This window comes from Etheostoma cragini, chromosome 12 (genome assembly GCF_013103735.1).
Source record: "Etheostoma cragini isolate CJK2018 chromosome 12, CSU_Ecrag_1.0, whole genome shotgun sequence".
Classification (NCBI taxonomy): Eukaryota; Metazoa; Chordata; class Actinopteri; order Perciformes; family Percidae; genus Etheostoma; species Etheostoma cragini.
The window spans coordinates 6,111,385-6,126,384 of record NC_048418.1 but is presented as its reverse complement, the minus strand read 5'-3'; the positions used below and the strand labels follow the sequence as shown (position 1 = coordinate 6,126,384).

The 15,000-nt window shown below is 40.2% G+C and overlaps 1 protein-coding gene across 3 annotated transcripts in view; it reads right to left on the bottom strand.

Moving 5' to 3' along the window:
* The window catches only part of slc6a9 (solute carrier family 6 member 9), a 68,907-nt gene that overhangs the window by 18,774 nt on the left and 35,133 nt on the right, over positions 1–15,000 (bottom strand). For all 3 annotated transcript variants that reach the window (XM_034887304.1, XM_034887306.1, XM_034887303.1), the window contains one exon: positions 1,111–1,267. In XM_034887304.1, coding sequence (XP_034743195.1) covers positions 1,111–1,267 — 157 coding nt within the window. The remainder of the gene's footprint in view (positions 1–1,110; positions 1,268–15,000) is intronic.

Here is a 15,000-nt window from a genome sequence, read left to right as displayed (position 1 = left end):
TAGTTAAGCTCAGCTCTCCTGTCCTCTGTGCACTTTTTGCAGCTGTGTTTGAGATAGTAAAATGACCTACATGTACAGAGTCCTTGTACAGGAATGTACAGGAATGCAGTTCTTCCATCTGCATACATATATATACACAAATATTTGCAGTGCAAACAAAAACTGGAGTGTGGGATAGATGCCAAGAAAAGGTCTGGGTCACGGAGTTATTGGACTTGGCCAAGCTCACCACTTTTTACTATCTTTTAGTGCATTTTCTAATACTATTTAGAAACTATTTTAGTCTATTTAATCCAGAGTTTTAAGGCTGCATTTAACTAGAGGGAAGAAAGACTCCATGGCCTTGATGTACTTTGTACTCATTACATTCTTATGTGCCAAATGCAGTGGCTGCATGGTAAAAGCGGCACGTTAGTGTAAGCAGCAAGAAGCAGCTGGGTCCATTCTGCGGACAGATTATGACAGCATTCACACCCCAGGAAACAATAATGTAGTAATGTAGTAACGCACAACTACAACTGATGCTTAAAAAGATGCTTTGAATTATAGTTCATTGAAGTACATTGAGTTCATTGAGTGTGAGCTGTAACATAACTAGTGAAGACAACTGCATTGATTAAAATGTTTTAGAAGGTACAATCAGACAGATGTGAGATGATCAACTGTGATAGTAAAAGATGGGCTCTAATATGGAATATGGCTGATACACCTGTGATGTAAACTGGGAAACTGCCGACAGTTTTGTTGTCATTACTTAGAGTTCCTCGTGGGGGCAACAGAAACTACGCACTATAGCATACGTATTAATGAAGTAACATGATTAAATAAATCACTTATTTGAAATCAGCTAGTAGCTGTAAAGAATCTACCATATTTCACATAAACTTAGAGATAGATTTACACAATCATGATTCATGGAGCTTTAAATTCCTTCCTTACAGATTCATCAGGCTTCATCTGAATCATCAACTTGGAGAACTGCTTGTTCAAGGCAAGTGTGTAGTAAATAATCATGTATGTTTAATGTACTGTATGTATAAATGGACTTTACTCTATGTATGTGGTGCGTCATTGGCCAATAGAAATGAGGCTCTACATCATGATGCATACCTCCTCCATTTCTGTAGCAAAGGTAGGGAAACCTCCAGACATTGCCCAGGCCCACAGCATAGCCCACGCTGGTGAGGACAAACTCTATCTGGTTGCCCCAGTTCCCTCTCCGGGAGTTTTCATCCTTCTTCACTGGCTCGCCTGGAACTGCTCCATTCTACAGCAAAGACAGAGACAGAGACAGAGACAGAGGTGACTTCAGGTGGCAGGAAAGTGAATGTGTTTCTGAGAAAGTGCTGCTGCATCGGGTGAAACAACAGCGCTCAAAAGGATTAAAACACATCTCTCTTACAGACAAGAATCAGAAGTGAATGCTGTGGCAGTGTGGAGCATCCTGGAAGGCCTTATTTTCCCTATTTGGCCAAATAGGTGAATTTAAAGTATTATTTTCATTAGTATCATGCAGTGTTTTAGTACTTGAGATCTGTCTTGGTCTTAAGACTGGTCTCAAGAACACTTTGCGAAGGTCTTGTTCTCAGATAATGAAGACTCTAATTTCAAAATGTGTAACTGTTAACCCCCTCTTGCCGCCCCCTTAACACACTCACTCCCAAGAAAGTGAATGTGCAAGACAGGAGAAGCTCTGGCTGTCTTGACTCAGTCTTGCCTTGTTTTGGTCTTGACTTGGTCTTAACCCCTCAAAGTCTTTGTCTTGACTTGGTCTTGGTTTAGGTGGTCTTGACTTAAACGCTGGTATCATTCAACAGTTCCTGTAACATACTATCTCCTCTACCCCAAAGTCTGGCAGAAGGTGGGTGCGCTGGAGCAGACAGGATGTAAAGTGAAATCAGTGCCTTAATAACAGCAGATAAGCATTTGGTCTTGTCGTCCTGATTTCGAGCTTCTCCTCTCCTCTCCTCCCTCCCTCCCTCGTTTACTCCATCTGCTGGCATCATATGCTCTCTCTCTCCTGACCTCCTTCTTAACCTCAGCTGTTTCTGTCTGTCTGTGTTTTGTGGTCACCCATGAAGACACTTAAGCTCTAAATACTGCTAATTTTGAAACACTCTTTTGGTAAAAAGGTACATGTACAGATCAGTAAAGGTCATTGACTTAACAGACTAGTCATTAACATTCTGAAATGATGTAATGATCTTGGTAACTTTACATATTTGCTTCAAATCGTGCAAAATTGTGTAAACTGTGTCATCATTGCAAGTAAGAATGTAAAGTAAACCAGTCTTCAACGGGCAACAAACTGTGTTGATTTAAGTTATTTTTTTCATGAAAGAGTTCAGCAAACCCCTAAACATTGTTGAGTACAGATGATTGAAATATTGAAATTGTTGTTGTTATTTTATGTCTTTAAATTTGAAAGTTTTGCCTCAAAAGCCTGAAAAAAAGGCAACATGGCCTGTTTAACTGGTACATGCTTGAGTTGTTTTTCCAGTAATATACAATACATTTTTAAAACTTTTTTAAAGATTTGATTGTGAAAGTATTTTAATTTTTTAACTTTTAATGTTTGAAATTGTAGACACAGCACTCGGGTTCTGGCTTATATGAATTATTTGTTGTCTATGTGGGCGCAGCACAGTTGTATGGCACAATACAGTAATAAAAACTCAATTCACTCACTCATGCTGCTCGTGTTATCTGTGTATAGCAGAGCCTTATTTTCAGAGGCTCAATGAATGAACAAAAATGTAAATACTGGTCACAAAAAACACCCTTCTTATTGGCGGGAAAAAGTTCATTTTGCTCTCAACAATTCTTTTAAATCACAAAATTCCATTCCTAACCCTGTCATTAGGTAATACACTAAATGCAATGTCATACCTTTTCAGCTATGATGAATGAATATATACACATTAATTAATAAGTATTATAGTACAACCGTCCTTAATGGGCTTATTTAACAGCTTTGTTTGTGAACAAGATGTTGCATTAAAATTTACATAAAAGCAATAAAGTGACATATGTGTTTGGTTCCTTTTCTATAAAATGGCTGCAGGACACCTAGTCCTAGAGATAGCATGTTGCTCAGACACAATCACACACACACACCTATCCCAAATAAACACACTGCCTCCGACACAGAGCGGGAACTTGTTCATCAGCGAAACAGAAATAACCACAAGAACATCCACATTTTGCCCTTTTGCCCCCATTGTGCTGTAGTTCAACTTTGAGACAGCTGCGAGAAGGACTGATGAAAAAGAGAAAGAAAAAAATATTTGACAGCAACAACCAATTAAAACAAAAAGCCAACATATTTTTCCCAAAGCTCTGTTGTTTTTCTTTGAGTCTGACTGTGCTTGCATGTCAGGAGGGCAAAACAAAGAGCATTTTCTCCAGCATCCTTGACCTTTTGTTGTGCAGGAGTGGAGGTTGCAGGTGGGACGGAGAGGAAGATCAGCAAACACAAGTGTTGTTGGCGTGGAGATGCTCAGAGTGAAGCCACGATCACAGCAGTGTGTGAGTAGAAACCCACAGCAGTGAGCCTCGCCGTCACAGCGGGTCACACATTACGAAGTCTCTGTCTGGAGTTGACTTTGGAAGGAAAAGGAGCGTAAGAAACACAGTCCCCCAGTCAGAGTTGGTTAATGTGGCTTGGGAAAGGGAAGTTTGGGGTCCCCTGCTGGAGCTGCTGCCCCCGCGACCTGATACCGGATAAGCGGATGAAGATGGATGGATGGATGGATGGAGAAACAATATGTGCAGCTGTGTGTGTTCTCTGTGCACCTGGCACTCGTACATAAGCACACAGGTTGACAGCTTGGCTCAGGTCTATAGTCCAAACAAACAGAAAGGTGATAAAACACTGGGAATAGCAATGACCCATTCATTTTTGGTGTACACTCTCTAAAACAACATGACATATTCCAGACAGGGACTGGCATGCAGAGTGAGTAGAGAAGAAGTACAGGACGTAGTCAGTTGATGTTCTTTTATTATGAAAACAGGCACTGTGTTGTTGCAGTGTAAACAACTTAGTTGCTATATTGAAATATTACAAAGTAGGGTTGCCCCCACTAACTGATATTCAGTAAAAAATACTTGAAAGCTAGATCGGCATCATGCCTTTGTAATCGATGATTTAGCTTTTTTTTTTATTTTGAATGTAGATTGATGCGCATAATGTGGAACCAAGGTTCACGAGCAAGAGTTCTGCCCAGACACTTATATTAGCTGTACGCCCTTAGCAACATGCGCTGTGGTTAGCACAACAAACAGACGGCCGTGCTAGTCAGTAACACTAAGGCCAAAGCAAATGAAACAGAGCTACAGGAATACAGAATGTAAACTAAGTATCCAAATAGGTATTTTGAAAGAAGAAGTCGGGTGATTCCAATTTTCCACCATTAAATATAGAACGAAATACATTTCTAAAGAAATGCACCAAATAACTTGGTTTTACTGCACAAGTAGCATTGTTTAGCATTCAGGAGGATCTACTGGCACAAATGGATTAGAACATTTATGAATATGTTTTCATTCATGTATAATCACCTGAAACTAAGAAGTGTTGTGTTTTCATTAACTTGGAATGAGTCATTCATGTCTGTATACGTAGTCCTTTTCCACAGAGCCCGCCATGTCACACCACAATGTTTCTACAGCTGCCCAAAATGGACTAATCAAACAATGCATCTAGAGAGGGTCTTTTGCGTTTTACCATTACTTGAAGGCCACCGTAGATTATCCTACATGCTTGAAAGGGAGGGGTGACCAGAGGGGTATTTAGTTGGTTGCAACCTTCAACCTTACCGCTAGATGCTACTGAAACCTGGACACTGCTCCTTTAAGTGCCAAATCTAAACATCTTCAACCAAAACACCCTAGGGAAAAAAAGCTGTACATACAGTACATAACTATTTTTCCACTAACAACAGCCCTAAGTGGAACAGAGAGAAAGCAGCACAGCTATCTTGGATCTTGAAAAGCTGTTGTGTTATTACTATTGACCCATCCAGCTACAGGTAGAGTATGACCCACCAGTTTACACAGTCTCTGTTGGTTGTGGACTGGTTTTATGGGAAACAAGTTTTAGTCACTAATCCCTATCTCCTTTGATTGACCCCGATGTCTGCACCCAGGTGTCATAGCCTGCGGTGCTGACTCTGAGGAGCCCCCTGGCCAGTCAGTCAGACAGACAGACACTGATCTCTACATATCCCTCCATTTCTATGTCACATGCTTCTCTGGGACCATCTGGCCTTTATGTAAGACCATACATGCACCCATCCTTGTCTCTCCTTTGATTTAATTTGCAACGTTTTTCCTCTTTCCAGGGTCTCTTGAGTCACAGCGTTGATTTTGCTGTTGTTGCATCAGGGCAATGATGAAATTAACAAAAGAAGCAGCCTATTACACATATTTAGAGTAATGCGTTGACTTTGGGGAAAGACTTGTGAGTTAAGAGGACTTAGACATGTTTCATAGATAATTGTTGCTCACAAGTTCGGCAATGCTCATACATTTTCCTACATGGTACGCAAAAATGCCAAGATGATCGTGAGGAAATGTCATGTTTTAAATTTCTGCACTTGGAAAAACCATCCCAGTCAATCAAAGCTTTGAGGTTGAGTTAATACAAGGGGAAACAATGCTATAGCAAGAACAATGGTGACAGAAGATGTGCCAAACAATTACAACAAACATGACATTGTTAAGTTGTTGAAGGATGACCTACAGAGACAGCAACTTCTGTTGGCATATTTCTTAGACCAACTTAAAGTTATCTTCTCCTTGCAACTGCCTCCCTGTTGACTGACATTTTACAATAATGGGACTGATATGTTAGTTCCATCAAGGAAAACTAGGCTCTCTAAGATATACAGAAAGAAGCTAACATGTACAAAATGTCAGACTAATGTCACAACAACAAACTGAAAACAAGTGACAGTCTGATTATCAGGCCCTTTGGGGTTTTCAGTCTTTTGTGTGACAGTCAAGCATAGATGTAGTGATCATGCAAAAGCATGCTTGGCAGCAAAAAGCTGTTAAATGCACAAACAAATATGTCAAATGTTTAAAACAACATTTTATGCCAGGTTGTGTGCATGATGTGTGCTCCAAAACACAAAATAGGCTGTCAACAGACAGTCTCTGATTCTGTTCACATTGTTTCTCCCTGAAATATTTCAAACTGCAGAATGTGTCAATTATAGAGTGTGGTCGAGACTTGCTCTATGTGAAATGTTAGATTCTGTTATGTTGTGACACTATGAATTAAGACATTCAATTGCATTCAAATATTATTCAAATGATTAGACATGTTTCATTGAAGAATAGCCCTGCTAATAAAGCTCCTATAACTTGGTGACAAGCATATTGCATTTCCTATCAGTTCTTCATAATAATGAATCGCCAATCGAAAGCTTTTATTGTGAAGCAGCAATAGCAGGAAAGGTTAAATATGCACTTTTAGCAGCTTAACACTTTTAAAAAAATCATCAACATAACAGGGTTTACTGAACAATAATACAGGAGTGAAACTAAACTCCAAATTGCAGATATTCAGGTATAAGCCACAACTGTTCTCAGAGCTGAATACAGCGACACTTTAAAAACTGGTGCAAAACTCAGGTGTCCAATAAAGACACAGCTTTTTCTCATTAGAGTTTGGTGCTATTGTGTATTTAGCACAATCCATTCTGACAATGAGCAGAACAAGTGATTCACTATTCTGTAATCATAATCTCACAGGTTTCAGACCAGCAATGTGTCAAACAGCTGTAAACAAAATACAAAGTCCCCAACTCATCTCTCTGCTAAGCTGACCTGGTAGAGACTGCCAGCTCAGTGCCTCGCATGTGAATGCTCAGAGAAACACGGATCTGTGTTGTGCAGGCTCACACTGCAAGTGACATTTTCTTTTTCCCCCAGGATGTTTCCTTGGATCAGGGATGCTCCAAAATCATGTTTGCAGCTGTCGCTTTGGTCCCACTACACGTTCTGCGATGCCGTGTTACATCCTGCTAGCGACTGCAGACATGTCCGTACTGCACTGTCCACTTGAGTGTAGAAAAAACTACAAACTTCCTTTTTATCTTATTGCATCACACTTTAGATTACTTCCCTTTTCCCCTTCCTTTCCTTTAATGATGATCTTTAAACTTCAGTTAAAAAAATACAAATGTGGTTTGGACAGTATAAAAACAATGGGAGTAGACATTTGAAGAGTGAAAGTACAACATATTTATTATTAGCACTTTTATTTTTGTATTCACTAAATTTGCATGTCTTCTAATCTTCTGAGTTTTTAAAAAGGGTGTCTTCCTACAGTTGCGACAGAAGGCAAACAGTAGAGTGCATCCCACCTACAAGACATGGTTGTTAACATCATACAATTGCCAACTGAATTCTATTTAGTGACACCTCCTATAGCGATGGAAGTGGAACGTTGTGGATATAGACTATGAGAACAGGAGGTTTTGTTGTTTTGTTTTAGCAAGAAAAAAAAGATTTATACTGTCTACAGGAGTGTGATAACTATATACCATAGGCATTTCCACATATGTACCTCCACAGTGTATTACCTGGTTATAATTTAACATGTCACACATGAGGTCTCTACACTTGCACATGTACTGTATATTTATGTTAAAACGCACACATTAAAAAGCAATGTTTTGTACTTTACTACAATTTCTAGCAGAGGATATCAGTGTTTCTGCAATGATCGTCTAGGAGAGGGTCAAAGGGGTTCAGTAATACTTATTTAGGGTGTCACTGCTCCATCCACCAACAATATTGTAAAAACTGTACACCCTGAGAATAGAAATGGAAAAAAATACAATGACACAAGATTTGATAGACATACTCAGAAATGTTATTACTTGTGTCTATCAACACGTCTGGCAATGACAGCAAAATAAATAAGACATCTTCTAAATTTATCCTGATTTCAGCACTGAGCTAAAGCTCACTAAAGGTATAATTGCATAAACTGACAGGACAAGCTGCCCCTCAGCTCGGAATATCTGGACATCCTGATTAAGGTGAGGAAAATGTGATGAACTTATAGTAGTACTATTATTTTTTACTATTCTCCAGTGTTTGCTGTCGGTCAGTACTCAACTGCTATCTGCGACAACTACCAGGATGGAAAAAGACATGAGCTAGCATATGGTTTATAGACCAAAAGACTCTGTTGGTCTTTGAGAACAGCAAAGAGACTTTTTCTTAAAGGGTGCTGATTGACGTTTCACTTTTAAAAAATGTTTTGTTTTCATCAGAGGGGATTTGGTATTTCCCCCCGTGAGTGTGATCATGGTCACACATCCAACACTGCTGTGGATCATCATGGACTCATGATTTGTATTTAAGTTCTGGGTACTCTGTTGCTTTACTGTTATGTGATTGGAGAAAGGTCTCTGGGACCAAAACGCTGACACATAAACCAAATACAGAGGTGAAAAGTGTGAGTGGGAATTTTATTTTATTTCTTTTTAAAATGGATCTCCAGGAAATTTGATTCCCAGCACCACAAAGAATACCGAGCCAGTGCTGTGCGTGTTGTTACTATTTATCCATGACAGACACCAGATTATTTTGTAGTTTAGCTAACTCACAAAATATCCATAATGAAATCTAAAAATGAGAAGCCAGCTAATAACTGTGTGCAGATTGGGTGCAGAGAGGTTTTAGTGAAGGGACCTTTTATGTGTTCAAAGGGGTCATAGTTGCAATGGCATGCTCTTAAAGTAGGTTTATGGTCGCTGTGGTGTTCCCAGTGCGATCATTGATCATTCCCGACTCTGAGTGCTTAATGTAAAGATAGTTTAAAGCATTTTGGGGAGATTTTTATGTAACAGCACTGCTAAGCATTTAACAGCGGCAATGCGCCACTGTTGAATTCATTTTGAGGAAACACTGCAGCATCTTCTGCTTAAAATCTTTTTTTTTTTAAATCCACATGTGTTGATGGTGATACGACTGCTGGTGAAAGATGTGATGACTGGCAATATTAGGTACGTCAGCTGAAATGTAGACGTTTGTTTGCTATGCTATCACACTACAAAGTTGACCTTTAATGCATTCATGGATTTTTATTCACACAAGCAGCTGATCTTAACTCACTCCTGCCTTCTGGTAGAGCTTTGCCAAAAGGTGAAAAGGACCACAGTTTTATATATGTACTTTTCTTGCATCAGACAAAGTCATGAGAGCCTCTTGATAATATTAAAATAGTAAAAAAGTGTGTGCAGACTGAGGATGTACTGTCTCAAACATGTCAGCACCAGGTTGCCAATGCACAAAAAGGAAAAAAAGTTATATTTTCCCAGTATTTTGAGCTTTCCATGACATTATACTCTTTACAAGACAACCCTTGACTACAAGACATCATGGAATACCAATGATGTGACAAATTTATCCAACAGTGCATGTTGGGCTGGCCGCACATTTATTCAACTGTCTCATTCACATAAATACTGATCGTTTAGCTACCTCATCAATGCCAAAGCGCCGAGTGATTCTTGCCAGTGCCAGGTCCCCCAGTCAGTTTTGCTCAATCTCCTTTTATATTCAAATCCCAATCATGCAAATAAGTGCAATCGGAACACTCTTTAAATCATTCTTTTAGATGAGCCGCTCCTGATACTGTTTCCCCGGACCAATAATCAAGCCTTAGTTATTCAAAGCGGCACACGTAATCTCCCTTGCCCCACCTATGCAGAATTTAGTAAACATGTCTGTCTGCTGTGACTGAATCCACTTGGCTATTATGGAACAAAAAGCCAACCGGATCCCCCCCCCAAAACAGGCGGCTCAAAGCTCCTTTTATGAGTGGGCTGTGAGGTGAGAGTAATAGGCCTAAAGGCAGTGTAGACCGTGGCTTCTCAACCTGCTACCATTGGGGCCACATACCAAAGGATCCCATTGGGCATAGACTGAATAAATCCCCCTCCACGGCTGATTAATTGAAACCAAAGGATGGGGTGTCAGGAGGAGGAGAGAGGAGAAGGAGAAGGAAAAAGGAGAGAAAGTCAAGCCCTGTCAGATGAAGGGTGGCATAGATGGCCGCCCAGAAGCTAGGGGTCACATACAGGTTACATCAATCCATACATTGGAAAAGTCACTCAGCCAGTCAGTGGTCTCCGGTTCACAATAAAACACTTAACAATGCGTTCCTGCAGACTGGCCTGCTTTCCATCAAAATGTTGGTTGTGGCCATCCTCTGAAATTATGCAACCACCGTATTCAACACCCTGTTTCAACCACAGGAATTTCCCCTCTTTTAGAAACTTGTTGCATTTCCACTGCAGATACCAGGGTCTAAATTAAGTTCTGGGGGCTTCATTTCACTTGATCAGAGGCCAATATCTTCTGAAAGTAAAGGAACATATACATGGTGGGTGTTTGCACAGCGCGGTTGCTTCAACTCCACCGTTTCATTGATAAAACAACAAAGCAGCCTACTCTCATATCGATTAATGACCATTTAAGGACTAAAGGAGGGGCGCCCCGATAGCTCAGTGGGTAGAGCGGGCATCCACATAACCACATATAGAGATTTACTCCTTGAAGCAGCGGGCCCGGGTTTGACTCCGACCTGCAGCCCTTTGCTGCGTGTCATTCCTCCTCTCTCTCCCCTTTCATGTCTTCAGCTGTTCTGTCAAAATGAAAGGCGGAAAATGTCCCAAAAATAATCTTAAAAAGGACTAAGGGAGAACATTTGATGTAAATGTTTCATTTAAGTCACAGCGTAGGAAGGCACATTGCTTTCGCCAGGACAGTGCAAACTTTGTTTAGCTCACTTTATGTAACCAATCTAGCATGAAAGCATTATGACTGGAATTAGCCAGCCAGCTAACTAGCCAGCCATCCCCCGGTGGGCTACCCAGTCCGTCCACTTCACTACCACAGGGAGACTTCTTTGCAAAGAAAATGGACAGCCCGGAAGATGGACAATCTGGTTAGCCATCTCCCAATGTCTGCTGTCGTCCTGGCGAGGAGTGAAGCAGAGGGACTGCAGACTCTGTTCTGCCGTTGACAAAATTGGACAAACATTGTTTAGTCGTATGTATCGTAGCAACAGTTTACACATCGGGTTTACCTATTTAAATGACAAAAAGATTACAGCCACCTGCTGGCATGGAGAGACAATTCCTCACATACAGGTGCAGAACATATGGACTAGTTGGCTGGCTGTATTCTTTGCGGTGTGTTCAAAGGAAAAATCTTTGGCCAAAACACAGGTGTCGTGAGGATACGCGAGAATCGGGCTTCATTGCCACTAGTTGTTTGTCTGCTTGGTGTGTCAGCACCTTTAGCTTATGTCTAACATGTGGGAAATGTTTTGAAGTTTGTACCCAAGGCATAATACCAGAGCCATGTCAGCCCTCTTCTGCAGCTAAGGTCCTGTACACACCTACCATTGAAAGGCAGTCTTGATGACCACAAGCAGACAGCCACATGTTTCACTAATAACACAGCTGAAAGAATGTTCTGGAGATCATAGATGCATCCACACATCCCAAACGTAGTCTATATTATAAGCAACTTAGCAGCTATCTTTTTTTCCTTTACTCTGTATTAGTATGTTTGCCAACTCTGTTTCCAACATTTTGGTCTTATGTTGAGTTTTAATTGGTAGTTTTATGTAGTATGCAAATAACTTTCTCTAAGTTTTGCAGCATAAAAAAATTCATTCAGGTGGACAGTTGGGAAGCCAGTTTGTACTTAATTAAAAAAAAGACTTAGCAGGTAAATGTAATCCTATGGGAACATATATAATCTACAAATAATCTCTATTCTATCTTTGTTATATTTTACAAGACACAAGATTATAAGTATTAAAGGTCTTTCTATATTCTCTATAACTAAAAGATGATGCAACAGATTTTAAAGAAGCCTTTTCAGCTTTGTTGTTTTTTGGTCCATGATTAGTTAGTAAAGTCTCTACACTGGACTTCACCTGTAGACACCTCAACTGTGTCATCCAGCTCCTTACCTTGACATCATTTTCCATGATGAGGAAGTTGATGCAAGCACAGAAAATAGTCCCAATGGCCTGATGACCGACCAACTTCTCTATCTCCGCGCCACTTATAGCACAAACCTTACCAGGCTGGAATACTCAAATACCCTCCCTGGGGGGGGGGGGGGGGGGGGGGGGGGGGGGGGGGGGGGAGTGGGATAGTTGGATGAAGAAAGAATGGGGGTAGGGCCAAAAAGGGCAAGGAAGGCTGGGTGTGGCTAGGTCTAAGAGAAGAGGGTGGGTGTTTGATGTCAGACATCAACAGGATTGAAACAAAGATGTGCCCTTTCTACATGTGAATATGGGTGTGGAAACATTTATATATTTAGAAGTGATTGATTATCCTACTTATGTATGTGCAGTGTTCCCCATGAGATTTTGAGAAGTGAATTTTGTTTTGAACCACCAGAAGATATTCAGCACATTCACTGACATAAAGTATAATAATAAAATGCTGCGAGACATGTCCTCGATTTCACATTTTACATACAGGAGACAAAATACCCGCCTCCCCATCTCCTTTATTTTATAATACTAACCTTCATAGTGGCCATCGTCCTCCTGTCTTTTCCTTACCAATCAGTTAACCAAAAGTTAATTGTCAGAAGTTAAAAAATATATATTTTAATATGTGTTAGATGTTTAATGAATGTGTTGAAAATGTTGACATAATTGAGAATTATGAGGAATTGGTGGAGATTATTGATGTGATGGAGAAGCCAAGTCCAACATTGACTAATGTTTAGTTTTGTTAATCATTACATTCACTGATAAATCACAAATTTGATCCAATATTTGCTTCTGACGTTCAACCTCAGGACCATTACCAATACGCGTCATGTTCCAAGTTGTGTCTACATATTCAGTAGGAAGGTAGAGACCAACAGCTGAGCCTTCGTTGCCACCAACTGCGCTTTCAAGTGATAATAAACCAATAACTTACCTAAATTATCAATTATCAAGATTACTTGATCTAAAACCCTTGATCATCCCCTGACTCTGGCTGCTTAAAGTAGAGATTGCAATTTTAATGCGTTTGGGGAGATTTTTTAATACAGCTCCGGTGCTCTTGAATGCGTACTTGTGGAAGTTGCTTTGAATTAAAGCTAAATGAAATGTAATGTAATGTTCAGGTGCAATAATCTTATTTCAGGAAAGAAAATCACAGATTCCACCATTGTTACTGGATTTTTAGTCATGTCTGCGTATGTCAACTACATGCAAGATACATGTAAACACCATGGATCTAATCTTATCTGTTTAGTAACCACTTTAGTTCTACACAGAGTACCAATCTCTTTCAGTGTACATTGTCTGTAAGCGTAGGATGACGGCACCCTGTCAAAGCATTGTGAAGACAATCTCTCAATCCCTTTTAGAAATAAGCTGTTCTCTAATAAAACAATAGGATTACATGAGCGTGAGTGAACAAGAGAGATGGGAAGAGACAGACTGAAATAGAGACGGCTACTGAGAGCTCTATAAGAGAATGCCAGAGTGACAGGAAGGGGAATAGAAAAAGAGTTAGAGACAGAGGGACAAGGGGCAGTGATGGCTGATGAGTGTAGACAGGCAGGCAGGTCTAGCTGAAGCCGCTGCAGCGGTGTGCTCCGTCCCAACCCCTCCCCTCCACCCCTCCAACCCCTCCCTCGCTTGTTCACTCATTTGCTTAACAAGTTCATTTGTGCGTAGGCCTTTATCGGGTATGGCTGTCAAGTGATGCGCGAGACTGGCCTGCGGAATTGTTGGCACTCGCAAGCTGTTCACCTGCATCCCTCTCACCCCCACACACCCTCCCACTCATGCATACATGACCAACACACACACACACACACACACACACACACACACACACACACACAACCAACCCCACTCCCATCCACCCACTCACCCACCTACCCCATTCAGCATGTGCAAGAGCGGAGACATAGCATTGGCATCCAATAAGGCCAGAAGTGTGAGCAAATGGAGCGTGAATACTGCGTTCAAGCTGCAACGTTTCCACGATATCAGATTTGGAGCTGAAATAACAATGTTTCTGTTTTGTTGATTTGTTTGTTGGTAAAAATAAAATAAACCAGCAACAACTTTAGGTAACTACTTACTATTCCGGTTCCAGCTGAAATGTGAGAATTTTCTGCAGTTGCTTAACTTATATAACCTCAATATAATATATAACCTCAATATTGTATGTAAGTATGTATGTATGTAAATATGTATGTGTATATATGTATGTGTATATATATTTACTTTTATTGTAAGTACAAACTTAGAAAAATGAAGATGTTACGTCGGCCATATTTAAAAACTTTGTGATAGCATTTTCCTGTATTTTCTGTATACAGCCCGGGAGGTGTTATGGAGAAAACAAAACAAGTTTGTGTTCATAATTCAAAAATTGATGTTATATAATTTCCTCTCTTGCAGGGGCAGCAAAAGCCTTTGGCCCAGCAGATTCAGTCAGGCGACAAACCCTAAAGCTCAGTTTTTAAGAACTGGATGACATCTGCATTGTGATCATCAACATCATTTTCCACTTTTCTTAACGACAAAACATTCTGTTATCCTATAAAATATCTTGAAGGATTCTTAAAGATAACATAAACCCCAATTATATGAAAATGTCTCTATTCAATCCGAGTGACCCATAATGACAATGTGATGGGTACATGCAAGACGAGACTAATGACATTAAAGCCCATTAATTACCAAATTATGTGCAGATGTTTTTTTATACATTTACTGTATCTGTGTTCCCTCTCTCTGTCTCTCATTCTCTCAAACAGGAATCAGACTGTCATTTATCTTTCTCCATTTAGCTTCTTTCTTTTTTTTACCTCATTGCCTTGTTGTTTTAGCCTTCTTCACTTGAAGCAGCTTTGACAAACATCATCTCTGTGGAATGTCCCTCAATCCTCACACTAGAGTGTGCACCACACATGAAGCCTCAACAACCATTA